At 61.7% G+C, this 21,957-nt stretch overlaps 1 protein-coding gene across 1 annotated transcript in view; it reads right to left on the minus strand.

Annotated features, from left to right (window-relative positions):
• Positions 1 to 8,066: 8,066 nt before the first annotated feature.
• The window catches only part of TSNARE1 (t-SNARE domain containing 1), an 81,110-nt gene continuing 67,219 nt past the window's right edge, over positions 8,067 to 21,957 (minus strand). The window contains exons 11-14 of the mRNA XM_027078009.1: positions 17,099 to 17,171; positions 15,294 to 15,752; positions 12,428 to 12,510; positions 8,067 to 9,318 (exon numbers count right to left, since the gene is read on the minus strand). Of these exons, the coding sequence (XP_026933810.1) occupies positions 9,001 to 9,318; positions 12,428 to 12,510; positions 15,294 to 15,752; positions 17,099 to 17,171 (933 nt within the window). The 3' untranslated portion in view covers positions 8,067 to 9,000. The remainder of the gene's footprint in view (positions 9,319 to 12,427; positions 12,511 to 15,293; positions 15,753 to 17,098; positions 17,172 to 21,957) is intronic.

Raw genomic sequence — 21,957 nt, forward strand, 5'->3', positions numbered from 1 at the left:
CCACTCGTGTGATCAGCATAGCAGGAAGAACACGGGGCGACCCTGCACTCACTCCCAAGGGCAGGCCCATCTCCCCTGAGCAGAGACTTCTTTACGGATCAAGAAAGGGTGAGAGGGCCTCTGCTGGGAGGGGCTTTCCTGCCCAGCCTTGCTGCGAGTGGTCCGCAGGCTGTAGTCGCTCACCCTGGGCCCAGGGCAGCCGGAGCACGGCCCCAGGACCCGCACCACCTCCCTGCTGCCTGCAGGCTCTGCAGGCCCCACCAGGTCCAGTCCCCAGGCCAGCCAGAGAGCAGGCAGGTCGGCCCACGTCCGCCGCTTAGAGGAGTGGGGACACCCGCAGAGGCACACTGAAACTGGGCCAAGGCAGCGCCCACCTGACCTGAAGCTGCTGCGAGTCGCCAAGGACACTGGGGCAGGAGGAGCACACAGCGGGGTGCAGGGCCCCCCCAGTCCCTCTGTCCTATGCCCGTGACCTCTGCCCGTCTACCCAGGTATGGTGAGCCCAGTCACCAGCAGATTGACTTAAATCTTCGCCTGGGGTTACTTTTCTGCAGGCGATCACTCAGAGCAGGGCTGCGGAGCGCACAGAGCCACGGGGTACGGGAAGGGGCACGGCTTGGGGCCCAGCCCGAGGCCCGGGTGCACACGGGGTCCCCCTCCCCGCCCCCCGCGGCCCCACCAGCTGTCCCTCCCGGCGCCTGGAACCCAATTCACATTTACATTTCCCAGCAGATGGTGGGGAGAATTTATAACAATCTTATCATGAAAATAAGATTCTCCGGTGTTCTCTGCACCCAGGGACTCAGGCCTCGGCAAATCCAATTGCTGCTTATCTACCCTGCTCGGCTCCAAATTAAAAGGCACCTCCCCTCCCCCACAAGCTGCCCAGCGTGGCCCTCAGCCTGGCCAGGGCAGCAGGTCCCAGGCCCAAAACAGCCTGGACGAGGCCTCCCAGGCTCTCAGATGACAACATCCCGTCACTGGGAACAGGATGAAGGGCTCTGGCCAGAGAATCCCTCCTCGCCCTCCCTGGAGGCTCGGGGCCTGGGCCAGGCCACCAGCTGGGCTCTTCGCGAGTCCTGCCCTTGACTGGACTTGGATTAGCTCAGGAGCCCAAGCTCCCCAAGACAGCATCTGACCCCGGCCTGGCCCACTGAAGACCTTGCCTCCTCCTGCACCTCCTAATCTCCCCGGCCCTGCCTTCCGGGTGCCTCTGCACAGGTGCGGGCGGTACACAGACCGTGCAGTGCGTTGACAGAGCACAGACTGCACGCTGAGCACCGTCCCGGGGGCCGGGGGCAGCCAGAGCCCTGCCTTGTGGAGGTTCCCTGCCCAGGAAGACAAGGACTTACAGGGGGCGTTGGCACGTGTGGGGATGGGAGGGCGAGAGGCAGCAGGGGAAGCTTCTCTGTTAAGCACATGTGTGAGGAAAGACCTACACTGGGGAGCAGTTAGGATCTGGAAAGGATGCCGGAGAGTGGGAAGAAAGGAGGCCGACCTTGTCCCTGGCACCTGCGGGCATTCACTGCTTTCTTCTTCCGCCGTGGCCTGAGGACAGTTGCACAGCTCCCCACGCAGGGCCTCAGGGTGGGCGTTCAAAGTTCAGCCTCATCCCTCATCCTCGTCCTCGAGGCAGCTCCAATGGAGGGTGGGGGGGCATTACTTCCCCCAAAGCCGGTGGTTTGTCCGGGCTTCCTGCTAAACTACCAGCTCCAAAAGGTAGGCCACCGGACGCAGCGCGGTCCGCTTGTGTCGTGATAGGATGACCAGGTCTGTGTCCATGAGACAGACAGGACCACGATGATCCTTTCCCGTACGTATGTCACCTTTGATTTGACCTCGAGTTATGTATTTAGGAATTTCCCCTTTTCCCGTTCTCCGGGGAGGTTTGTGTAAGACTGGATCTCTGCCCTGACAGTTGGGTAGAACGCACGTAAAAGACCAATCGGGCTTAGTGTTTCCATGGGGAGAAAGTCTTTCCGACCCATTCTATTTCTTTAATGGCTACAGAACCATTGATCTATTTATTCTTGAGTCAATGTTGGCAAACCGTACTTTTCTAGGAATCTGTCCATTTTTTCCCTAAGTTACCAAACTTGTTGGCATAAGACCGTTCATAGAATTCTCTTATTACTTTGGAATTTCTGCTCTTTCAACGCTGGATCAATCTTACTAGTGGTTTGTCTATTTTCACCATCTTTCCAAAGAACCATCTCTTGGCTTCCTGCAGACGCTGTTATAACTTAATAAATTCTGCTTAGTCTCTATAATCTTCTTCCTTCTAATTTCTCAGGGTTCATTCTGTAGTCCTTTTACCCTTATTTATTGTCTTTTTAATATCTTAATTCATTAATTTTCAGCCTTTCTTCTTTTGTTGTATAAGTATTTAAGGCTATTCATTTCCTTTGAAGTACCTCACAGATTTTGATATGTAGTATTTTCATCATTATTCAATTATGTCATTTTTACATATCTATTAATGATTTCTTCATCGACCTCCCAGTCAGTTAGGACTGTTTTAAATATTTCCCAACATACAAGGAATTTCTCTTTATTTTTGTGCATTTTCTAATAATTGTAGTGTCTTACCCACTACTGATTCTTTGAAGTTTGGTGACACTTGCTCTATGACCTAAGTCATGGTCAAAATCTGTAGCCGTCCCAGGCGCCCTGGAGAGGACCGTTATCTGCTGTTGGAAGGTCCAGTAAGTCAAGTGCTGATTATTACTGAAACCTGCTCTATATTCACTAATTCCTAGTCTCTGTGCCCATGTTGACACCTTCTTCTCTCGTGATGGAGTCCCTTTGCAGGTGGGAAGTTCTGGCTTTGTTTATCTATTTAGAGCTCTTTTATTAGGTGTATAGAAATGTAAGGTTTTTCATCTTCCTGAGGAGCTGAGCCGATCATGCAGTGATCTGTGCCGTCCTGTTTAATATATTTACTTATATGATTAATCCTGGTGGTATTCATGTACATATTTGTCTTCACGTCCATTTTGTCCAAAGCTGACCTTACCACTCACACCCTCCCTGACTCTCTGACCGATGTGTCTTTCTTTACAGCTTCATTCTCACCTTCTGGTCCTTATGTGTTACTGGATCACTTGCATTTTTTTCCTACAATCTGATGATCCTTGACATTTAATAAGCTCTTCTAATCTGTCCACATTAATTTGTTTACTGGACACGATTTCAAAAGCTTGCCTCAGGTTTTCTATTTGTCCAAGTTTTTTCTTCTGTATTATTTTAGTTTCTCTCTTTTTTTCCCTATTTTATTCAGTAAAGACTTTTTGTCCGCTTACTTGCATTCTTACTCCTTTCTTCCTGGTGTGGAAGTTATAGACTCCTACAATACTCTTCCAGAGGTTACGACTGCCTTCAATTTTATTGTATTTTCCACTGGTGTCTTGTGCGTGTAGGTCTGTGAGACGCTATCACACATGCAGATCCCTGTACCGCTGTGGTGACCAGATACAGAGCTGCTCAGAGCTGCTCCAATACCTCGGGGGGCCCTCGTGCTGTCCTAGAGTTGCACCCACCCAGCCCACCTCCCGGTCCCGTTTCTATCTCCACAATCTCGTCCCTTAGAGGATGTCAGACCCACGGAATCACCCAGCATGGGCTCTACAAGACAGGCTCCTCCACTCAGCAAAATGCCCTCGGAACCCTCCCCCTTGTTCACCCTCTTTATTGCTGAGGAGTATTTCTTGGCGTGGACGCACCACAGTTTAACCATTTACCCACAGAAGGCATCTGGGTTATTTCCAATTTGGGGCTGTTACAGATAAAGATGCTGTGAATACCTGTGTACAGGTTTTTGTGTAAACATGACTTCTTATTTCTCTAGGATAAATGAGCAGGAGTGCAATTGTTGGGAAGTATCGTAAGTGAATGTTTAACTTTTTAAGAAACTACCACAGTGTTTTCCAGAGTAGTTGTATCATTTTGCATTCCCGCCAGCAGTGTATGAATGGTCCACTTTCTCTGTATCTCTTATTTTAGCCATTCTAGCAGGCGTGCGGTGGTTTCTCATTATGGTTTTAATTTGCATTTCTCTAATGGTTAGTGATGTTGAACATCTTTTCAGATGCTTATTTTCTATCCATATATCTTCTTTGGTGAAGGGTCTGCTCAAATCTTTTGCCCATTTTCTAATTCAAGTATATTTTTTCTTATTGTTGGAATTAGAGATCTCTTTATATATTCAGGATACAAGTCCTCTGCCAGATATGTGATCTACAAACATTATCTCCCAGTAAGTAGTTTGTCTTTTTATCCTCTTAACAGGGTCGTTTGAAGAGCGTAAGTCTTTAATTTCAATGAAGGAATCCTTGAGTTTTTACCATGTATTGTTATTAACAGACACCAAAATTAATGAATATTTAATTTCTCTGAAAATGGGCTCAGACTAATTTAATCACTGTCATTGTCCCATTGTTGTTCTGCCCTTTCTCAAAACTTAACTGCACAAATAAGACATTACAGTCAAAAAACACTGTTTAATATGAAATGATGTCATTATCTCACACAGTCCTTTGTTGGATCTGCCCCACATTTACCAGCTCCTTGGTTCACTTTCCTTGTCACAGACCTTCCTTTGAAGATTACTCTCCATCCTCGAGTCCATCCTTCAGAAGCTCCTTTAGTGAAAGTCTGTTGGCGGTAAACTCTCAAGTTTTCACTCGTCTTTGCTCTCCAGAGATGGTTTTGCGGGCGGCGTGATTCCAGGCTGACAGTCCCTTCTCTCGGCCTTGCTGGGTATCACTCCACCGTCCCCAGCCTCCACGGTTGCTGCTGTGACTGAGCTGGGAGAGGAGCCGTCACTCTGCCCCTCCTCGCGAGCCTCCTTCCCGCTCTGGGGCCGCGGTTTCCAGGAGGCATGGAGCTGCCAGGTGTCAGGTGCCTCCTGTGTCTGCGGGATGGTGGGTGGTTGGGGTGGGGCCTCCTCACACACTGCCTTTCCTCATTCAATTCTCTTCTCCTGGGACCCCGCCCCGACCTGTGCTGAATTGCTGGTATACCCTCCGCACCCCTTCACCCGTCGCCCTTTCCGTTTCCTTAGCTCTCCCTGGCACACTGTCACTTCCCCAGCTAAACCTCCCAGGTTGCTCCTCTCACATCCGGGACCAAATGTGTTGCCCGGTCCCCCGCCAAGTCCTTTGTTCTGAAAGTTATCACTGATCTTTTCCTGACTCATTGGGTCCCTTTTGATCATCTCTTATTATTACTCATCTTTGTGCTTTCATCTTATTTTTAAAATATTTCTTAGAAACTATCTTATGTCAGGTATCTGATTAATTCCTTGGGGGTCTGCAGGAGTCAGCAGTGGCTGCCCTGACAAGTAACACAGACTCGGTGGTTCAAACAACAGAAACTCACCCCGACCCCATCCTGGAGGCCAAAAGTCAGATACCCCGGGGTCTGCAGGTCTCCTCCTCCTGCTGAGGCCGACCTCCCTGGCGTGTGGACAGCCCTCCCCTCCCGTGTCCTCACGCGGCCGTCCCTCTGTGCCCATGTGTCCTGATCTCCTCTTCTTATAAGGACACGAGTCACGTTGAATCCGAGGTCACCGCAGAGACCTCGCCTTACCTCAATCACCTCTGAAGGCCCCAACTCCAAACACAGTCACCTGCTCAGGTCCTGGGGTGAGGACTTCAACATCTGAACTTTAGGGGGACAGAAGCCTGCGTCGGGCCTAAAGCTGTGGTCTTGTTATTCCTGCAACTGCCGGCCCTCCCTCCTCCTCTGCACCCCGAGACTGCCCACTGCAGACTAAGTGACCTCTGCCTGTGGGTTCACGTGGCTCTTCTTCTGAGGGTCCCCCAAAGGCCTACGGGACTCTCCCCGAACGGACCGTCTGCCAGGATCTCGGCTGCCTCCCATCCAGCGCTTTTGCCTGGGGTGGCGAGGGGCTGGCGGTGCGGGGACAAGTTGGGTTACTTTGCTTCCCCCTGCAAGCCCTCAAAGCATTTACAGTCCTGGTTTCTTCCACGTGAAGCTGTCTCCTAGCAGGGGAGCCGCATGGGCTGCTGAACCCGCAGTGTACCACGAGGGATCTGCCCAACTCCTTGCCTGCGGCCCCCCAGGCCGGGGACCTGGCCTTACTCACTTGGGGTCACATGGACGGGCTCACGCACTTGGTAAAGCAGCGTGCCAAAGGGACCGGGCATGAACTGGAAATCCTGAAACCGGGCTCCAAGAGGCCCCCAGCTCTCTCCATGACTCCGGCCATCACCCCTGCGCCCCCAAGGCCACCTGGCCTCAGATTTGCCATGGTGACCTGGGGTCTCTTCAGGATCTGAGGAAAGCTGTTCTGGCCGCCCTCCAGCCTGTCTCACTGGAACACAGAGGTCTTGCAGTCAACCAGAGCAAGACACAGAAACATGGCCTGCCATGTGGCTGACGCCTTCTAGACGCCCCGCGTCAGAACCCTTCAGTCTTCACACCTATGGGCTGCTCTGTGCACAGGACGCTGCTGCCCTTCCCCCTCTCCTTAAAACCCCCGGGCACCTGTCACCCAGCCTCCACGGGGTCTCCTCCTCTCCCTGCCGCCTTGTCCCCGGGCTCCCACACGGGGTCCTCAGAGCCCCCGTGGCCCCCGGGCCCCACACAGGACAGCAACGCTGCCCGCCCTCACCACCCTCCCGGTGGCCCTCCTCTCCCCCATCTCCCTGTCCAGGCCCGCCATCTGCCTGGTCACTCGGCCCAGAGTCTGGGCAGAAGGCACAGAAGGTGCTGGAACCCCCCGGGAGGGTCAGATGTCTCCCCGCTGCCTCACCTCACATGCTCCTCCCTCAAAGCTCTGCTTCTGACCAGCTCCTGTCTAAGGCAAGACCCAGCCTCCTCCTTAACGGATCTTCAGGCCACCCCAACCCCGGATCCTTGGTTCCCCTTCCTGCAGGAACACCCCTGCACTCGAGGCCAGGCAGGGCCCCCGTCCCCCTGCCTGCCACCCAGGCTCCCTCGTGCACCCGCAGACCGATGGCCCGACAGGCAGGCACCCCATCCCAGTCGTGCCCTGCCTGGCCCTTGGACGCAGTCAGACCTCTACTCAGCCTGGGCTGCTGTGTCCTCAGCACTCAGTGCAGGGCCCAGAGCAGGTGTCCAATAGGGATTATGGGACTGGCCAGGGTCAGAGTTCAGCACGGAACCAGGGTCAGAGTTCAGCACGGGACCAGGGTCAGAGTTCAGCACGGGACCAGGGTCAGGGCTCAGCATGTGACCAGGATCAGGGCTCCGAGTGTGACCAGGGTCAGGGCTAGGTTGGGATCCGAGTAGGTGTTGACCAGGGTTAGTGGGTAACCTTGGAGAGCAGTGTTCATTGCCTATAGAGAGGTGTGTGTCCACCGCAGTGGGCATCTTAGTGGACAAGCAGGGTCCATGCCTTTCACCTGGAATGAAGCCCTAGGAAGACGCCACACATGGCACTGAAATGCACTCTGGCTTTGTAGGGCTGAAGGAAAGGCCGCCGTGGAGAACACATGGTGTCCTCCAGACGGCAGGGGAAGAGGAGGCTGGAAGGGCGCTGGCCACACTGCAGAGGGCTGGATGGGCAGCTAAGGAGTTGGGGCTCTCTTTTGTGGACAAGAGTTGCTGACATGCTGCTGGCCCCATGGTAAACAGAGAAACCAGGAAAAGTCCCTCCCACTGTGTGTGTTCCACCCTGGTCTCTGCTCCCCTCAGTGCCAGGCTGCCTGGGAGCCCTGGGACCAGCACGCTGTCCAGTTCACGCCAGGACCTCAGCCTCTTGCTTCCGGAAAAGGCTTTCATCACGAGTCTGGAGAAGGAGGCCAAGGGGAAGCTGGAGGTGGCACAGCCCCAGGGCCACGAGGACCCCAACAGCCACCCGAACTGCGCTGAGCCCCTGTGCCCTGCCTGGCGGGGCCAGGAGCTGGGGCCAGCCCCGAGGGACCCCACAGGGCCAGGAGTCACAGGTGAGGCGGATCTGACACCGGCGGGGGGCATCAGGGCTGCCTGCCGGCCAAGGGCAGAGGCAGAGCCCAGGCGCAGACAGACGGGCTCCATCTCACTTCCTGTCAGCATCACCCTCCTTCTCATCACTGCCTTTTTTTGTTGTTATTTTATGCTTATATGAGAAAAATATCTTTTTCCAAGAAAAGTCGACAGGTATAAAATGGCATCCCACCCCATCCAGTACCAACGAACATATGTGCACATACGTATATACACCCCACACCGCAGGCATAAAATTGAGAGAAATAACCGCAGGCCCACAGGGCGTGGTTCCCTCGGGGCAGAATCGAGAGGATGCAGGGGTCCAGCCCCCTCAGTCCGTACGCCCACGGAGCAGGCGGGCTTCCAGGAGTCACTCCAGGGCACACGCCGGGGGCTTTCTGGGTGCCCAGCATTGCCACACTCCAGGGCCCACACCCGAGGCAGTGGTTTGGGGGAGCTGCGCTCTGCGTGCTTCTTCCCGCAGCTCCGCTCACCCACTGCCCGCCGAGAGGCGCCCCGTTCTGCACTCCACAGCACTCGCCCCGACGGTCGGAGCACGGGATGGGAGCGGAGGGAGCTCGGTCCACCCACCAGCGTCACCCGAGTAGACCTCAACCCAGCCCTCCGTTCGCGTCACAGGCCCACGGACAATGGCAGGACGGAAGGGGCAACCACAGGCCAAGTCCCGCATCCTCTCTGGCTCTATCGAGGCCCCATCTCTGCCCCTCAGAGGGGCAGGACCGGAGTCCCTGCTCTGCACGCGGCCCACGGGGTCCAGACCCTAGATCTCCTCCTCCACCTTCAGGATCATCCCTGAGAAGACCTCCTGGCCTGTGTGGCTGCCCTGGGGGCTGCCCTGGGAGCCTCCAGCTGGCCTGCAGGCTGCTCCGCCCCCAGGGCAGCCAGCTGGGACTGCGGGCGAGGCGCCCCGGGGCGGGAGGGCCTCCACCAGCCTCTCCAGGGTCCGGTTGAGGGCCTCGACGCCGTCGGCCAGCCGCTGGCTCTGCTCGGCCAGCCGCTGCAGCAGCAGGTTCTGCTGGGCCATCAGCGCACTCTGCTGCTGGGACCAGGAGCTGAGCAGGGCGCCCTGCTGCCGCTGCGAGTCCAGCAGCCGCCGTTCCACGTCCGAGGCCTCAGGCCCTGTGGGCTTCCCGGGGGGCTGGGGTGCTGCCGAGGAGGGCGGCGAGGGCCGGGAGGCCCCGGGGAATGTGGCCGCGGGGGGTGCCGAGGCCGGGGAGGCGGGCGGGGAGGGGGACGCAGGGAGGGCTCCTCGGGGGTCCAGGGGGTCGGCTTCAGGCAGGCTCGGCCCATCCAGCGTCCGCAGGGGCAGCCACAGGCAGCTGGGGGCCTCGTCCTCGTCGGCTGGCAGAGGGAGACAGGAAACGTGAGCCTTCGCCAGCCAGGACCGGGGCAATGCCAGGGAGCTCCACCTGCACGAGGCCCTCTGCCCACGCAGCTATTTAGGTCTCGCGGGGCCCCTCTGCAGTGGGCAGCAGCGCCCTCGCTAGGACACCAAGACTCAGAGGGCGAAAGACGTCCTCCAGTAACGTCAAGGTAAAACTTCAACCGGGCAGCTCCAAAGCCAAGGTGCCACCACCATGCTGCCATCTGTCTGTCCATCCACCCACCCACCCAAGCTGGCCATTATCTACCCCCCCTCCTGTCTGCCCATCTGTCTACCTACACATATGCACCCACTCATCCATCCCCTCATCTATCCGCCCATCTGCTTGCTCATCAAGCACCCATCCGTCCCTCCATCTGTCCACCTCCTTCCTTCCTTTCATCCTTCTTTCTTACATCCATCCATCCATCCACTTGTTCATCTCTCAGCCATCCATCCTCAAAGCACCCGTCCATCATCCATCATCCGTCCATCCACTATCCATCCTTCCATCCATCATCCATCCATCAACTACCCATCCTTGATCCGTCTATCCATCCACCCACACCTCCATCCATCCACCCACTTGTGTATACACCCTTCCAATCCTTCAGTCCCTCCATCCCTCCATCCATCTACCCATCCATCCATCCACCAAGCGGACATCCCATAAACATGAGCAGCTGCACATAAAGGCAGAGCTACCCCAGGGTCGCAGGAAAAGCCAAGACCTGGACTCCTACAAACTGGGCTCCAGAATCAGCTCTTCCTCTTGACAGCCGTGTGACCTTGGGAAACCCCTTCTGTCCTCTGGGTCTCAAATCCCTAGTCTGCAAATGAGAGGCCCAGCTGAAGGCTAACCTTCCAGGTGGCTGGGTGTGGAGGGTGAGTCAACCGCGGTCCCAGGGAAAAGCCCTGGGCCTGAGCCCCAGGTTGTGGTGTCCTGCCTTGCTGACACCTGCCGACACGCTGCGTGGCAGTGGGCAAGAGCATGAGGAATTACTGCGGGGGGGCGACTCCGGGCTGTCCCTCCTGGATCTGAGCCCCTCTCACCTCACCTATGGCACAGGGGGTCCTGCTTTGCGATGGAAAAGGGGCGACGACAGCACCACCGCAGAGGCCTGGGCGCACACGCTCCCCGGCGCCAGGGGGGTTCTGAGCCTGGTGTGTCCGCGGGCACAGTGACCGCCCGTCCGCCTCCTGCTCTTCCTTTTCCTCCTCCTCCTCACTGTCACTTCCTCCTTCTGGGCTCCAGGCATCTGCGGTCCGGGCACTTGCTGACCCTTCCGAGCCCAGAGGCTCACGGGCGGAGCCACCCTGCCGGCGTGCTGCTTCCCTCCCGCGAGGAGGCTTCCTGGGGCTGAGGGCCCGCAGCAGGCACTGGCCCGCTCGGAGAGTTCCCGTTGGAGAGGCCGGGCCCTGGGCTTCCGACAAGTCCACCTTGCTTGTCAATTGCAGTCTGCACCTTCTATTCTGGGAGGCCCTGGAAGGACCCAGCCAGGTGGAGAGGTCCGGGTGCAGGTCTGGCTGCCCTCGGCATGCTGAAAGGTTGGGGCCCGTGGCTGGGGCAGAGAGCCCCGAGTTGGCACCAGCAGACACGACCTCCAGCCCTGCCTCCGCCCCGTCCTGCAGATACATGCCGTCGCCCCCCCTTGGCGTGGTGTTCTCCAGCTGTCACGTGTGGCCTGCGCGTGTCGCCCTGACTTAGGCGTCTAGTGGCCACTGACAGAGAAAAGGGGAGGCCAGCAGTGGGGCCAGCCTCCACCCCACGACGCACTCTCGTGGAGTCCAGCGGCCTCCCGTCCCGCGTGCGCTCTGCCCACTGGGCTCCCTGAGGGACGGGAAGCCTGGGAAGGGAGCGCAGCTGCTAGGAGGGGCCGCTCTTTCCCACGCTTCGCCCCACCCACAGCCCTGCCTGGTCCAGACCGTCACCCTGTGCCCTCTCCTCCCCGCTAAGGCAACTGGAGTCCCTTGCCCAGCACAGCCCTGACTTCCCAAAGCCCCCAGGGAACAGGACGTCATCCATCATCTCTCCCCGGCCCCCTCCCTGCTCCCGCCGGCACGGCCCCCACGCAGCTGTCCGCACCCCGGCCTGGGGCGTCCCGAGCTCGCCCGGGCAGCCCCTTCCTTGGCCTCTGTCCCCTCTGCCAGGACAACTCCTGCTCAGCGCTACCCCAGGAAGCCCTCCCTGCCTCGGCTGGCCCAGGGCCCTCGCATCACTGGACTGGACTGTCCACCCCGCCCTCCCCTAGGACGCACGCTCCAGGAGAGATGCGCTCTGTGGGCTCCACCCCTGCGAGTCGGGGCGCAGCACGGAGCGGAGGGCCAGTGAGTGACAGCGAGCAAGCGGAGGGCGGCTGCGGGCCCCCCCTCCCTGCTGGACCCAGGTCCAAGCCTGCCTGGCCCAGTCAGGGGCTCACGCGGTGGCTGCAGGTCAGCACGGCAGCCCGGCATTGGTCCCCAAGGCTACCCTAAGCCCATCTCAAGCAAATCAGGGTCAGATATTTGTCCTCACTCCCTCTGAGCCGGCCAACTCGTCCCAAGCAGAGAGGGCCCCACCAGCTCCAGCCGGGGGCCAGGCCAGGGGCAGACACGGCCACACCCGGCCCAGCGACCGGAAGGCCAGGCGGCCCTCTCCGTGGTCCGCGCCCTCCAGGAAGGCAGCAGACACCGACAGACCCATCCTGCCCTTCTGAGAATAAGGGAGAAGCCGCAGAGCTTCCTGCAGGGGCAGCTGGGGTGCCGCACACCCTGGGAACAGGGAGACACAGCAACGTCGGCACCCACTGCAGCGAGACCCAGCTGGTGGGCACTGCTCCTGGCCGCCCCTCACCCCTGCCCTCTCACTTCACTGCTGAGCGGTGGGCAGAAGCCCCGGCCGCGCTCTCGGCGGCGCGGTTGGGGGAGGGGGTGGTGCAGACTAGGGGGAGGCGGGACCTCCCACCCTGGGCATGCGGCCCGCAACCCCTTCCTCTCCCCTCCCCCATAGCAGCCCGCCTGGGCGCAGAGAAGACCCTGCGGGCCTGCCCCTCCCGGGCGCGGGCAGGGGCCGGAGGGGCGGCGGGCTGTCCCCTCACACTGACTTACTTGGTGCCGGCTGGCTCCGGCCAGGAGCTCACTGGCCGCCTCTGCGTGCGAGGACGCAGCCTCAAGGCCGGCTTCAATACTATCTGCAAATCAAGACAACAGAAGCAATTATAGAGTGGAGACCCTGAGGTCGCCCAGGGCCGTGCGGACGGGGCGTGGACGGCATCTGCCCCCCGGTGATCACTCCAGGCACAGGCGGGGAGTCCAGCCTCCAGAGAACAGAGGCTGCAGTGAGGGGGCACCGGTCGGCCCCCTGGCGTGGGCGCTGGCCGGCCTGAGCTGTCCGGACAGAGAGCCTAGGAGTGCCTGTCCCCTGGAGGCGCGGCAGCCCACTCGGGAAAGGGTGAGGCCCGGCTCTGCAATGACTCTGCACGCTCACAGTCACCGTGAAGACGGCGAGACGGCCTGGGAACACCCTCCTCTGCACTCGGCCCTGGACGTCAGCAAGTGCACTAAGCGGCCAGTCCTGACAACACTGAGGGGCTGAGTGCGGACCAGGACTTCAGGCAGGGGCCGGCGGGGCGCGTCCACGCAGCCCCTAGAGGTGCCAGCCCCACAGCACACCTGAGCCGCCCTGACGAGGCCCGGGGCCGCCCTTGCACACCAGGAGACTCCCCTCCGCGACGCCCTTGGTAAAAAGGCAGCATCACAGGAAACAGGGGCCAGATCCATCCTTGCCCCGCTGTGGCTGCACAGCCCAGCTGGAGGGCACGCAGGGCAGGGGTGAGTCAGGACCGCGGTGCTGGACCCCAGCAGGAACCGGGTTCGCACCCAGCTGAGGACCAGGGCGATCTCTATGCTGTTTTCTCTCCTCCCAAAGGGAAGGACCGCCCAGACGATCAGGGAGTGACCACGGCCACAGGCACGGCCCTCAGCAGGGACCAGGCGCAGAGGTGCATCAAGTACCTTCTTGCAGGAAAACAGGACAAGCCTCCAGATTCATGCATTTTGGTGAGTACTCCAGAGGCGGAAACGGCTAAACGCCCACGTCTCCCTGGAGAGCTGTGCTCCCGGGCGCCACCCAGGCCCAGGCAGGGACCGTTCCCATAAACGCAGGTGCCGCCCAGGCACCAAGTCCCCTGGGCCCCGGGCTGAGCAGGGGGCGTCTTCCCTGCCTGTGGTGCCCTCCCTGAAGCCTGAGTCCGGCCGCTCCATGGGGAGCCCCATCAGGAGGGGCACAGGCAGGGCCACAGGCCCCCGGGCTCCCCCCCAGTCCCCACGGCAGGTGCTCGGCGGGGGCTGCCCTGGAGGCCTCTGCTCTGGGGGTCTCCGGGGCACCCAGACTCTGGGTCAGGCCCCCCGGGACCAAAGAGAAGCCCCTCAGCACCACTCCCCCAAACATGGACAGAGCTACAGGCACGCCGGGGGCGGGTGGCCTGCACTCTGCCAGCCAGCCGTCCGCAGCCCTGCAGCCGGACCCTGCCCAAGCCCCAGGCCAGAACTGACCCAGAGGCAGGAGCCAGTGGGGCTGGGCCTCGAGCCACCCCCAAACCAGGCGTGGCAGCCACTCCCCTGCTTGGTCTCAGCCCACCGGAGCGGAGAGTGGGTGTCCTGCCCCTACCCCTCTCTCTCACTCATTCAGCAAACCTCTCTGAGTCAGCACTGTGCCAGCCGATGCCAAGAGGAGCTCGCTGCCAGCGTACCGTCCCGACGGAGGAGAGCCGGGAGCCACGGGGCGTGGGAGAGGGGCCGCCGGCCCACCAGAGCAGGCAGGGGCGTCTGCGCCAGGCTGGGCCTCGTGACCGAGGAGCGTGCCGAGCGCCGCACCCAGGGGCCACCAGGAGAAACACAGCCACCAAGCTCCTGCCTTGATCCGGGGCTGGAGACTCGCGGGACGGGTCTCAACACCCAGGGCCACACCCGTGCCACCTGCTGCCAGCCCCCCTCGGCCCTTAGAGTGTGCCCACCCTGCAGCACCCCAAAACCAGGTCTGGCTCTGCCTGTGGGGGAGCAGGTGGCCTCCCGAACTAGGCCCCTCCCCACGGTCCAGCCCAGGGCACGGCCGTGTCCTGGGTCTGCGTGCATCTCTGATCCGCCCAGCCCTGCTTGGTGCAGACCCCCACTAGAAGGTCTGCTGGGGCCTCTGCTGGGGGCGTCTGTGGCCCCTGCTCGTCCCCACGAGGCTGAATCCTGCCGCCCACTCTGCAGCCCTCAAGAGGGAGCTGGTCCTGCTTCTGCCATCGTCTCCAAAGTCCTTCCAGCAGCTCCCCAGGAAGGGGTGAGGCAAGGGTCCGGTGGAGCTCAGCTTGGAGCTGTGGGTGGAGCCATTACGCGCAGACAGAAGGCAGCCCGGCGAAGGGCACCCCTGACGGACACTGAGAGGCGCCTCGAGGAGGAGGAGGAAAACGGGTGCGGGGAGGAGATGCTGAGGCGCCCCGGAGGGCCCGGCCCGCCCTCCACACCAGGCTCAGAAACTTCTGCAAAGCTGGCCCCGGCGGTGGGCCCTGGGAGGCTGCGAGCCCCAGACACTGCCCTGGCCTGTTCTGGGGGCTGAGTGACCCAGGGAGAAGGGACCCCACTCCGAGAGCCCAAGAGGGCGTCAGGAGGTGAGCTCACCTGCCCTGCCTGCACCACGCCCAAGACAGGGCACGGCAGGGGCAGGGAGGTGAGCTGAGCCGGGCCAGTGATGGAGGAAACGGTGCCGGCCTCCCACGAGCACCCGAGCGATTCACTTTCCGAGGTCTCGGAGGCCCCGCGGAGGCCCTGTCATGTGGGGCGACCCCAGATGGACCTGGCTCTGAGCCTCAGCTCCTTCACGCCCAGGACTGGCCTGGAGCCTCGGTCTCCCCAGCAGACGCCCAGGGGCCTCAGCTCTCCCCGTGGTTCTTGCTCGAAGCTCCGTGCAGGCTGTTGAGGGTCCACTTACTCGGCAGGGCCTCGGCGGGCTGGCCCTCGCCGGCGGGGCCGGGGGCCGTGAAGGTCTCAGCCACCATGCGCTCGACGGGCGTGAGGACGGGGCCGGGGGCCCGGGGGCGCTCGGCCAGCTTCCTGCGCACCACCCCTCGCAGGTCCCGCCACTTGTGCTTGACGTCGCCCAGGTCGCGGCGGCAGTAGCCCAGCGCGTTCACCGCCTGCAGGATGCGGCTCCACACGCGGTGCTTCCGGGCGGGTGGGCCCCGCAGAGCCCCGAACAGCAGCGGGTAGTGGCGCGTCACCCTCTGCACCAGCACCTCGGTCTCCTGCGGGCTGAAGTTGGGCTTCCGCGTCTTGGTGCGTGAGTGGGAGCCCGGCCGCAGGGGCGCACAGCCCGGCCCGGGCAGCAGGGCCACCACGGCCGGCTCGGGGCTGGAGCTGCGCCGGCACACGGCCTTGCCGCTGCTGGACCCTGGAAAGGCACCAGAGGCTCAGGGCGGGCGGAGGCCAACAGGCGCCTGGCAGCAGATGGGACGGGCCGTGGAGAGCAGAGCCCCCGACCCCGGCTCATGGCCCCGGGTCTCCACTGCACCCCGTAGAGGGGACGGTGGCCCCAGACCGACAATCGTCATCGCAGGGACACCCAAAACAGCACGCAGCACGCAGCGGGGGCCCGTCTGGGCCCAGGTGCCCATCCCCTCTGCCGGGCCCCAACCAGGGTCACAGCAGGTGAGTCCTCGCCACCTCCCCGCCCGGGACACAGCCCCTCCCGATCAGTGATGGGGCTCAGTGACCATCCGGGTGACACCTGGGTGTCCATCTGGAGCATAAAAGCCTCCTGCACACCCAGACGAGACGGCAGCCAGAGCGAGGAGAGGGAGGACGTGGAGACAGAGGGGGCCCTGGGGAGACGGGCGGCCCCGCCCAGAGCAGGGTCCTGCGGGAACCCAGGCTCTGCAGCTGAGCGAGGGGCCTGAGGCAGTGCGGCCCGACTCTCTCCAGTCACTCTGTTCCTGGGGGTGCAGCACACCCCGAGGAAGGCAGCCGGGCCGCCCGCTGGGGAGCAGGGCATGCATGGGCCTCAGCACCTCGCCGGCGCCCAGGCCTGAGAGGCGGGAGGCTACTCAGAGCCAGGGGACCCCAGTGAGGCAACAACTCGGCAGGGGAAAGGGTGAGGGTGGGGGGCAGCCCTGGGCCGTGGCTGGGTGCTGACTGCTGGCCGAGTGGCTCGGGGTGCCCCGAGCCGCCTTGCTCTTCCAGGCCAGGGGCTGTGAGTACCCCCTCCCCGACCTCCCCGCTGCCCAGGGCAGCCGGGCACTCAGGGCAGCAGCAGGAAAGCCTTAAGGCCACAGCAGGTGGCAGGCCAGGCTGGGTGGGGCCGAGGCCCTCACGTTGGGGAGACTGGGAAACAGCAGGGACGTCAGCTCCCCCCTCACAGCCCTGTAACCCACCACGTACATTTCCTGGGAAGCGGCTCCCGGCTGCACACCCCCAGCAGTCTCCGTGGGGGGACCCACTGCAGCCCATCCCCCGCCCAGGACAGCTTGTCCTCCCCCTGGGGAGTCCCTGGCTGGGGAGGAAGGCCCGGGGCGGGGGGGCGGGGGCAGGCAGGCCAGGGCTCTTTCAAGAGCAGAACGGGTGGGCCAGCCTCTTGCGTGAAACTCCTCAGGCCCGGCCTTCCCGAGGGGCTGGGGGCGACCTGAGGAGGTGGGGAGGGAATGCGGCAGACGCCCAGACCTCCAAACCTGCCCGGGCCTTGCCGTCTGCCCGCGCCTGGGGGAACGGGCAGGTGGCTGGGTGGATGGCATGGGTACCCACCGATGGCCTCTCCTTGCTCTGACACCATGGAGGCCAAGTCCTTGATGATCTGGTTCACATCCAACAGGTCACTCTGTGGAAACAAGATGGCAGCCATTAGGTCAAGGGCACAGCCACCAAGAGTGCTAAGTGAGAGGCAAGGACCAGAACAAGCCCAGGGTCACCCCGCAAGTCAGAGACATTGCTGGGATCTGAAACACTGTCTCCTGACCCCGAGGCCAAACCCCATGCTGAGGATCCCAGGGCTGCGCGCTCCCTTGCCGTGTACAGAGGACCCTGGAAGGCTGCAGTCTAGTCTAGTGCAGGGCTGTGGCCCCAGCACTGTCCTGCAGGCCTGACTAAAGGGGGAAAGAGGCTGAGAGCAGAGGGCACAGTCTGCACCTCCCACAGGCCTGTCAGTCCTGCAGACACCTCACTCCTCATTCCCTCCCGGGGGGCTCCTTGACAGAGGGTCCACTTTTCCTTCTCTGTACACTCGGCACCTAGCATGGGCCAGCACACGTGGGTGGGTGGTGGGTGGATGGATGGATGGACGATGGATGGACGGTGGTGGGTGGGTGGATGGACGGTAGCCCCACTGCTGTCTAAAGAATGAGTAACTTTGTGAAGCTAGTGAATGGGGTAAGAAGCAGAACTGAGCCCAGGAAACTCTGGGGTACCTCCCGCCCTGCATGCCATGCTGGCCTCTTGTATCTTCCGTGCCGCCCACCTCCATCCTAACTCCACTTTGCCCAGCAACAGTACCAGTGATGCTGGTGAGGGGTGTGGCCACACCACCCACAGACCACCTGCCTGGGGTTGTGCCAGGGGCACCTCACACATGGCACCTTCACACCTGGCAGCACCTGTGAAGGGAGGTCACAGCACCCACCTGACAATGGAGGTTGTGGGGCTCGGAAAGGTGTGTGACCTCCCGGGCCTCACGGAAAGGGGGAGGGCTGGGATGGGCACCGATGCCCGCTGACTTGAAGCCCTCTCCCTGCAGGAGACGGCTCCTCCACCGGCCAGCCAGGTGACCCTGCGCAAAGCCATTCACCTTGGAGCCAGGTTCCCCCACCTACCACTGGGCAAATCCAAACCTCCTCCTCCCTCAGTGCCCAGCGCGTGGCCAGGGTAGAGCCAGAGGGAAGGTTCCTTCACGCCCGTGAGACGGCGGGGAGGGTTCACAGCCCGCCCCTGCCCCTGCCACCCTGCAGCTCACGCGGAGCCTGGACTGACTTCCACAAGGCTCATTTCACCCCACTGCAAAATATTACCAGGAGACTCATCCCCTTTTTAGGAGTGCTCTGGGAGATGAAGCAATTAGCCTGATCTTAAACCAACACGTACTATCAACTGCAATTCCACCACGGGGCTCACACACGGCGGAGGCGGCGGCTCTGCCGGGACGGGGCCCACGGCCGGGAAGGTGGTGGTGAGCGTGGGGCCTCGAGTGGCCTTGGCCTGGGCCCATTTCCGGGATCCGCATCCCCACGGCCCTCCCTGGCTGAGGCCACTGGGGGGGAGGCCAAGCTTAGGCGCCACCCTAAGGTCCAGACCTCAAGGTCACACGCGACAGCCGCGGTATCAGCCAGGCCTCAGGCAGACAGACACACCTCTTCACACTTCCAGGTTCCCGTCCCAAGGCCACCAGACCACCAACCTTGACCTCGGCCCCTGAGCGGCCTGGGGGCCCTGAGCCTGACCGTGGGTGCACTTGGACTCGGGGGCTCAGAGGAGCTTTTCTAGGGCACACAGCCTCCCATGCTGTGTGAGGGCACCGCTGGTACCCCCACTTCACAGACGGGGAAATCGTCACCAGAGGTTAAGGGACTTGCCCCGGGACACGCAGCTGGGGAATACCGGCACCCGCGTTCACGCCTGCCCGGCCCCCCTTCCCTGGGTCACTGCCGGGAGCGGGGCAGCCCTGGCAGTCGGGACACCTGATCAGCACCCAGGGGTGGCGGGTGCTCCCAGGGACGTCTGGTGCCACAGCCACTGGCACCGGCAGACTTAACGTGCACGCGCTGGACCCCTTCCCGTGGGCACAGGGATGGAGCCTCGCAAGGGAGAGGACAGGGAGGGGGTGGCTGAGCAGGGGCCTGGGAGCGAGCCTACCGCCCCTGGAGCACGAGCAGCCGTGCGTCGCCGCGGCCTGGCCTCGGCGGGACACACGGCTGCTGCAGCAGCACTGACCCCGAGAACCCAGGACAGCCCGGGTGGAACACGGGGTCCCCGGTCCGGTTCACGTTCTGGGCTTCAGGAGAGGCCCCCACAGAGATGCAGCAGCCAACGCAAGCCCCCAAACGCTGCAAACACGCAGGCGCAGGGGCTGCCGACCAGCTCTGCACACGGCCGTCTCCACCAGGGCCTTGTCTCCTCCCCACGCCACCTTTCTGTAGCGAGCAGCCCTCCGAACACGGTCGGGGCTGTGGCCAAGGACGCCGGCCCGGAGCGGCAATGACCCGGTCCGCTGGCGTGAGCTGAGACGCACCCAGAGCGCCGGGCACACAGGCCAGCAGCACCGAGGAGGCTGAGCCTCACGCAGGCGACCCGCCCGGACTGCGCTCCAAGGGCACCCGCATCTCATCCTCCAGAAACTCATCATCACGGCTGCCTCCTGGGAGGTCTCCACTCGCTGGGGTCTGGGGAGTCGATGTAACCTTTGACACGGACACCCTCCTTCATTCCCAGCCTCCCTCTTTTTAAGACGCCTGAGACTCCGGCCGCTGACCGTCGCCACCGCTCGGCTGGCGTTGAGGAGCGCCTCCAGCCCCACGTCTTCTGCAGACTGTCCTGGGGCCCTGCTTCGCCCTCAGACCCATGACCCTCCGAGCTGTTCGGCGATGAATAAACCCCTCGCTTGGAAGAGACGCTCAGGCTGGGCTCCTGGCGACGCTCCGTGCTCCAGGGACGGCTTTCTGCAGAGACCCTTCCCCACGTGACGCAGACCTGACTCGCCCAGGACGAGGCTGGGCCCGGACCCCTAATTCCCTCTCTGCCTCACACAAGATGAACCGAACCACTCATCCCGCGACCCGCTGGGGCAGGAGGCGTGCTGGCCAAGTGTCAGCCCAGCTCCTTTCCATGGCCTGCGCCCCCCGCGGATGCCCCAGCCCAGCCCCTCCGGCTCGGCGCACTCCCTTGCAGACGAGAAGCCAGTCCCGACTCCCAGGTGTTTGCACGTCATACAGCACAGCGTCCTCCTCGCTCAAGAGCCCCCCACTCCCTGGAACAATCCTTCTGAATAAAGATCTTACCCACTCAAAAAAGAAGGAAGCCGCGTGGGGGGGATAAGAGGAGCGAGGGTGTCCAGGGCCACCCGCTCCAGCGGGTCTCCACCAGCTTGGTGGCCAAGGGAGCGAGGATGGGAGCAGGGGACACTGCCCCAGCACCAGCTGACCCCCGACCTCGGGCCACCGTGAGGGGCTCAGCAGGGTGCGCCCCCCCCCACCACCACGCAGAACCAGATGGACCACGGGAAAAGGGTGGCAGGCGAGCCTGGGGCCACAGACCCCTCCTGGACTCCCAGACAGAAGCCTCCTATGTGACCTCAGAGAACGGACCAGACTGGCTCCGAGGGGCTGCTCAGAGCATGGGGACCCCAGGATCCCAGCTCCCAGCCAGATGAGCCTGTGGGCACACAGCCTCCAGCCCCCCTGCAAGGTCTGGGGCAGGGAGCCCCACGCGCACGTCCCTAGTAATGTGGAGCAGGTGTGACCCTGGCTGCCCGGGGTCTGCGGTCCCCACCCCAGCCCCAGGCCTCTGGCCGGTGGAGGAGTTTGTGGGCTAGCACCTCCTCCTCGTCCAGGATCACTCACGGGTGCTGGGACGTGCTGGCTGGGGGTAGACCTGATGACGGGCCAGGAGAGGGAGGGGCCCAGGGGAGGGGGCAGCACACAGAGCGGCAGTATCTGGGCACAGGTGACCAGCACGGATGGCTGTCCCTCCAGTCACCGTGCTGGGCACCTGAGCAGGCCTGGGCTCCCGATGGAGGATGCCAAGGGCAAATGAGGGGGCTGTGCCAGAGATCTGGGCCCCACCAGGAGCTGGGGTAGGAGCCGAGCTCCAGGCAGAAGTCCAGGACTCAGTCCCCGGGGTGTGACCTCAAGGCCTGGCTGGTCACAGGGGCCATGCTGGGAGCCCAGAAGCCCCCCAGGGCTGCCCTAGGATGGAGCCCCCGGGGCAGCCCCAGCCACGACGCACGAGGGCGGCACTGGGAGCCATGTGCCCGGGCGTGGGCACCAGAGAGCGGGAGAGACTATAAAGCACCTTAACTTAGTAAATGTTTAAAGCAGGCAATTATTTTCCTGATGGCTTCTAAAACTAGAACTCATTAAAAGCTCTCACGGAATCTTCTGTCTTTTTACTGGCGCTGAGGAATAACAACCTTGCATAGGACATAATAAAACCTCGTGTGTGTGTGTGTGTGTGTGTGTGTGTGTGTGTCCTCCACCTTTAAGAGCAAAAGGAAAGAAAATGCCGCTGCACTTTTCTCTATCACGCAATCTCTTCTCGTAATTAGGATCTTGGCAACCATCCACCTACAGAGACGCGGTCCCAGTTCACGGAATAGCCAAACTTTATTTATCGATTTATTCCCATGTTTATAGCTAGATATTGGCCAGATCAACAACCCCCCACCCTCTGGCCGCACAATGCCAGCTACGGGCAGGGTGGCTGAGGCCCCACACGCTCTGCTCAGCCTGGAGGCCCTTCCTGGCCCCTCTCTACCCCAGCCTGCTCCCTCCTCGGCCTGCCAGGTAGCCATGGCAACAGAGCAGCTGGTGAGCACAGAGCTCTGCACCTGGGTCAGGTGACACAGCAGCTCAGGAGGGGAACAGGTAGCGCCAGGCCTCACAGGTGAGATCAGGTGAGCT

Source organism: Aethalodelphis obliquidens, unplaced genomic scaffold (genome assembly GCF_003676395.1).
Source record: "Aethalodelphis obliquidens isolate GAN/ISIS:26980383/991018 unplaced genomic scaffold, ASM367639v1 scaffold41, whole genome shotgun sequence".
Classification (NCBI taxonomy): domain Eukaryota; kingdom Metazoa; phylum Chordata; class Mammalia; order Artiodactyla; family Delphinidae; genus Aethalodelphis; species Aethalodelphis obliquidens.